The sequence below is a fragment of the Piliocolobus tephrosceles genome, chromosome X (assembly GCF_002776525.5).
Source record: "Piliocolobus tephrosceles isolate RC106 chromosome X, ASM277652v3, whole genome shotgun sequence".
In the NCBI taxonomy this organism is placed as follows: domain Eukaryota; kingdom Metazoa; phylum Chordata; class Mammalia; order Primates; family Cercopithecidae; genus Piliocolobus; species Piliocolobus tephrosceles.
Genome location: NC_045455.1, coordinates 89541225 through 89547224, shown reverse-complemented (window position 1 = coordinate 89547224; position 6000 = coordinate 89541225). Strand labels below are relative to the sequence as shown.

General features: G+C 41.6%; 1 protein-coding gene across 6 annotated transcripts in view; it reads left to right on the top strand.

Annotated features, from left to right (window-relative positions):
* Positions 1–302: 302 nt before the first annotated feature.
* The window catches only part of CDK8 (cyclin dependent kinase 8), a 147242-nt gene continuing 141544 nt past the window's right edge, over positions 303–6000 (top strand). For 3 of the 6 annotated variants that reach the window (XM_023190299.1, XM_023190297.1, XM_023190296.1), the window contains exon 1: positions 655–968. In XM_023190299.1, the coding sequence (XP_023046067.1) occupies positions 841–968 (128 nt within the window). In that variant the 5' untranslated portion in view covers positions 655–840. Of the gene's footprint in view, positions 969–6000 lie in introns of all 6 variants that reach the window. The other 3 variants (XM_023190295.3, XM_023190294.3, XM_023190300.2) reach the window with 2 other exon arrangements.

Sequence of the window (6000 nt, the reverse complement as noted above, 5' to 3'; positions counted from 1 at the left end):
AGTCCCATCATGCAACGCTCCCATATTCCCACCATGTGGGGCGGAGTCGTAGAAGAGGCGGCAACGGCGGCGGCCTATGCATTCTGGGTATTGTAGTCTGGGAAGCGGCCACCGCTGGGGCTGGTCCCACGTGGTGCATTTGGCGGCAGCTTTGGGCAGCGGCTCCCCTGCTCCCTCCACACGGTCCTCAGGGTGCCAGCGCCAGCAGGGGCGGCCAGCCACCGCGGGAGCGGGTTGGAGGGTGGTCCGGAGGCAGCCCGAGGCTTCGCGACGTTTTTGCGACAGCCGCGGCCGTGTTCCGCGAGTGCCTTCCCTCCTCCTCTCTTTGAGGAGGTACCGGCTGTTGTGCGGCGCTGCCTTTCTGTTTGAGTGTATGGGAGAGTGAGTGAGTGAGTGAGTGTGAGCGTGTGTGTGAGCGCGTGAGGCGTGAGTGCGCGTGTGAGAGGACGAGAGCCCGCCTGGCCGCCCCGCCGCTCCCGCCGCAGCAGGAGCAGAACGCGCGACCGGAGAGAGCGGTGGAGCCGGCGCCCAGGGAGCCCGCGGGGACAAGGGCAGAGACACCGCTCCCCACCCCCAGCCCTCGTCCCTCGGCTCTGCTTCGCCGGGGGATCCTCCCCGTTCCTCCACCCCCGGCCGGCCTCTGCCCCGCTGTCCCCCTGGATGTCCCCGGCGCTTTCGCGGGGCCTCCTCCTGCTCTTGCCGCATCAGTCGGGCTGGTGCTGCGGCCGGCGGGCGTAGAGCGGGCGGGTTCCCGGGGGCTGCGGCTGCCCGTGCTTCCCCGGTCCCCACCCCTGCCCCCCGGCCCCCCGACCCAGCTCTCCGGCCTCGGAGGCTGTGACAATGGACTATGACTTTAAAGTGAAGCTGAGCAGCGAGCGGGAGCGGGTCGAGGACCTGTTTGAATACGAGGGCTGCAAAGTTGGCCGAGGCACTTATGGTCACGTCTACAAAGCCAAGAGGAAAGATGGGTGAGTGTGTGCATCTGGGCCGGTGTCCGCGCTGGGCGGCGCTCCCGCAGGCCGAGGCAGGTAGCCCGGAGGGAGAGCGGGCCGCCGGGGTGCCGGGCTCTGACTGCCTCGACGCCGGCCTCTGGCTCCGCCAGCAAGGTTTGGGGAGGAAGTGGTGTGCGAGGGATCCAAACCCACAAGAAATCCTGCGTGCCGCATCTGTGTTGTGCTCTGGTGGTAAGAGGGAAGAGGAGCCTCTGCACCGTAGGCTGTATACTTTTCAAGGATTTCAAAGCTGATTTATGAAAAAATGCGTTCTAAAACGCCGGCTTAAATGTTTCTGTGTGTGTGTGTTTTTTTCCTTTGGTCGATTTATTATGGTAACCTTCTGGGGATTTCCTCACCCGCCTCTGGAGTGTCATCCATCGGTCTAGAACGAAGGCTGTGATCCTTTCCCCCACCAGTTTGTGATCGATTTTTTTTATCAAATTTGTATTTTATTTGAGGGAAGGAAGGCAGCGAGTGAATGTGGTTCTGGAGAGAGTTCCCCATAGGGATCATCTGCACCATAAATGTTGCAGTTGCTATTTAGATATTATTAGCTGTGAATTTTTACATAGAACAATGGGGGTTTGGTGCAGGGTGGGTGGTGGGGAAGAAGACAAGTGACATAGGGACTATCTCGTTGAGGCTGTTTCCCCCAAATTTAGCGGCTGGCAGTGAACTTTAAATAATCCCTTTGCTTTAAATATTCTTCCCTAGTAACAACTTAATTAAACCTATGAGTGGTAATGCTTCCAATTTAGTTTCTTAACAGGCAAGTGAATTGTTCATTTTTTCTCTTTGTCAGTAGATGAATGTCTTGTAATATTGACAAAAGAGAAGGCAGTTCTTAGTTGGGGGGAATAATATATATTTTATTAACTCCATGTTTTCTTGTAAAATGGATGTTTCTGTTGCCTTTGACAGAACAGAAAATTATTGAAAAGTCAAAGCTTATTATATAATCTTTGGATTTTATTAGAAACGAAGTAGCTTTACTTGAACATCCCAGTTTAGTTACCTGCTATATGATGTTTAATCACTTAAAATTTCAAATTAGGAGAGTATGTTCAGACTACATTAGCACGAAAAAAAAAAATTCTTAAAGCTGAAGTTCCCTGGTGTGGGGGAGGGGGGCGCGCATTTATAAATACTTCAGTATCCTGGATGTTGGAAAGGAAAGTGTGTATTTATTCAACATTTTTCTTAGATTTACTGAAATATCTTTCTAAAAGTATTTACAATTGACTCTACGAGGAAGATAGGAGTTCTAATTAATTTGGAATATGTATTTTAGTGCTTTTATGCCACAGTAAAGTGGAACAGATCGGCAGAAGGTAGGGATTTGGATTTGAAAACTTGATACTCTGGGCGCCGCACGTATTTAAAAGTACTTTTTAGCACTGGAGAAATGAGCGTCTGGAGATACTCCTGACTCTGTTGATGTCTAATTAGACTTATTGTTGAAGTTTTACTCTGTAATGACATATATTTTAAAAATTATGTTTGATAACTTACCATACAATATTTCTCAAAAGCTTTAAACCATCTCCCCTTCCCCCAGTATTATGTAATTTTGGGCATATTCATAAAATCCCCAATCCCATGAGATTAGACATTACAGTGCATTTGACCACACTGTCATGTTATATAAAATTCTAGCGCCTTTGCATTATTTTAATCTGTGTGAGAGAAGCCGCTTCTGTTTTCAAAAACTACGAACTTAAGCTAATAAAATATGCATATTTGTTTTAACGTTGTACTTTTATTAGAAAACTAATACTGTGTATTGGCAGGAGGTACTTAAGCATATTTTATATCTCCATGGTCAGGTTTTAATTTAGGTTGTTAAGAATAATTTGAAAGAATAATTTCAATATCTTTGAATTTAAAGGTAGTTGAAGGTATAATGTATGGACATTCTTAGTCATCCGTGACAGCTGAAAAGTTACATTGCATTTTGGAAAAAAGAGCTTATTATTTGTAATCCTTGGGGTTTGTTTTCCATCAGTCTTTAATGATTCTCTTTATGTGATGAACTTCTGTTTTTAATGGATCAAATGTCAAGAGAGTTTTAAAATTACTATCTTTTAGAGATAGTTTTAGAGAGTTTTAAAATTACAGGGATTTTTCAGTTTTAGAGAGTTTTAAAATTACAGGGATTTTTTTCGGTTTGACTTCTTTTTTGTAACTTCACTCTGGTAAAATATCGCATACTATTTATGAGGTTCTTTTGATCTTATGTCAGTGAAATGTAATTTAATGCATTTTAGTCCTGGTAAAATAAAATTTGTGGCTGTTTAATCTTTTATAATAAGATGATGATCAAATAATTTGTTTCTAGTATTGATTTACTTTCAAATTACATTATATCTTCTGTAGCTGAGTTTGTTCTCTAGGAACTGGGACTGTAACACCTTCAAGGAGAACCTGAGAATTTCTATAAAAGGAAATAACACAAATAAGCTTGGTTGAGACATATTTGACTATTGAAATGAATTTATGTAAACGTTGTATCCTTTCAGTTGCCCCAGTGAGCATAGAACATGAATAATTGGTAAAATAATTTAGACCAGAGGAGTTAGCTGCTTAAATTATTAAGTTTTAGGAAATAAGATAGCTTGAAAGATTCATTTCTTTGACTTACTTGAGGCATGATTGCATGGTAGGGAAAAGGGACCTTTTATTACTGTGTGAATTTCAGATTATAATAGAGTTTAAAGACATACACAATACATCCTGGGATTAATTTCTTCTCACTAGTGTCGCCATAAATGAGATAGTGTCCCTTGTGTCTGAACACTTAAAGGGTACTCAGTGGGAATAAGGGGGGTTCATTTTCTTTCTGAGTTGATTGTATCTCGTCTTTGCAGAATTTAGGCAACCAAAACTAATTTTGTTTTAAAGAGTGGGAAAGCGTTAGAAGACAGAAGACAATTTGTGTTTTGCAATTCTAGACTTTCAATATTTGCACTGGATGTTTGGATAATTTAAAGTATCAATTTGGGATAAGAGATTTTTCTTCAAAAAAGAAAAACAAAATAAAATTTCTTAATAGGGTTTTAATCTGTTATAATCTATGTTCCAAAGAATAGATAATTATGAGTAAGGAATGAGTGTGTGTTTGTGTGTGTGAGAGAGAGCGCGTGAGAGAGAGAGAGAGAAAGAAATATACTGCCAACCTTCTTTGGGGCACATTTGTTGAGAGCCCAGAGATGATTAGTAGGCAGTGATAATGGCAATAACAGCTAAATTACTGAGTAAGTTTCAGGTCCTGAGTAAAGCACTTTACGTTCATCATCTATTTAATCCTCACCTGAAGTACATCAAGTCAATACTGTTGTTTTTCAGTTTTCCAGGTGAGGAAACTGAGGCTTAGAAAGGTTAAGCAAATTTACCCATGAGTACACAGCTACTTAAATGTCAGCTAGGATTAGGGGATTAGGTGCAGTTTTTTGTACTCCAGAGCCCATGCTCTTAACCATTATGTTTCATATGATTAATATATTGAATAAGTAGAAACATAGTTGTGGAGTTTGATTTCTAGTGGGTTACTCAAAAACATAAATACCTTGTAAAACTATTAATATTTGTTTCAATAAACTGGTGTACTTTCTGGGTATATTACTGAAGCGCCCTAGGTTTTTCAAGTGCTATAAAACTGTTTATGTAGATATATGGGTATGTCTATATGTATATACACAAACATACTTGTGTATCTACAGGGGCGTGTGTGTGTGTGTGTGTGTGTAGGACTAAACTCTAATGAAAGCCATGTGGAAGCACTTCATCTAGTGGAAGGAACTCTAGATGAGTGATCCTGGAAACCTGAATTTGATTTCAGACTGTGCTGCTGATAGCAGTATGACCTTGGGCAAGTCATTTGCCCTTATAGATCTTAGTAGGGGAGTTTCAGCAGATAATTTTTAGGGTCTTTTCTAGTGTTATGATTTGAGGAAGTAAAAATTATGAACATAAAATGTATTTTTTTGCAAGATTAGGCAAACAACCACTAAATTGTACTTTAGATGATGATATATTTCCATATTTTTTAGTCTCATGCTTTAACGCTGGTTCTCATCAACTGCCAAAAAGCTTGGTAACTTCCAAAGACCTCTCGGTTGCTTAACCCACCATGTCTTATGCTACCATGCCATTCCTCTGTATTTATCCCTTAAGATGTTGAGGATTTATGGGCTAATGCCTGTTCCCACTCCCTTGAACCATTTGGTGGGCAGCACAAAGGGACTCTTCTGATTCAACGTGCATTGGAGCGTCCCATTACCTTTTTCCTCTTCTGAATATGGCTGAGTGCTGCATCTAAGTTCATTTTGATTTAAATGTTTCTTTAGATGTCAGAAATGCCAAATACAACATGTAATTTCTGTCACTGGAATAGTCATGTATGCAATAAAGAGTATTCCTTATAACCTAAAAATGTGACAGAAGGGGACAGTTAGTCCCCTGTATCTGCAGGTCCTGCATCTGTAGATTCAAGCAACTGTGGATCAAAAATTTTCAAGGGGGTATGGGGGAAGGATAGTTGCATCTCGACTGAACATGTACAGATTTTTTTTTTCTTGTCATTATTTCCTAAAAAAGTAGAGTATAACAACTGTTTACATAGCACTTACATTTTATTAGGTATTATAAGTGATCTAGAGATGATTTAAAGTGTGTGGGAAGATATGCGTAGGTTATATGCAAATAGGACACCATTTTATATTAGAAACCTGAGCATCTGTGGATTTTAGGGGGCGGTCCTGAAACGCACGCCTTGTGGATACTGAGGGATACTGTGCATACTGACTATATTTGCTGTGTATTTCTGAACTCCATGTGGTTGAAGTTACCTTCCTTAGATATCAGTGCATTTAGATCTACTGTTTGGCCACTTGGAGATTTCATGCTTAAATTTCATCTTTTTTAGTAGCAATACTGGGAAATCAATTCATTTGGGATTTGTTCATGTGGGTTATTACTTTTACTGTGTCTTTGAACATTTGAAGAA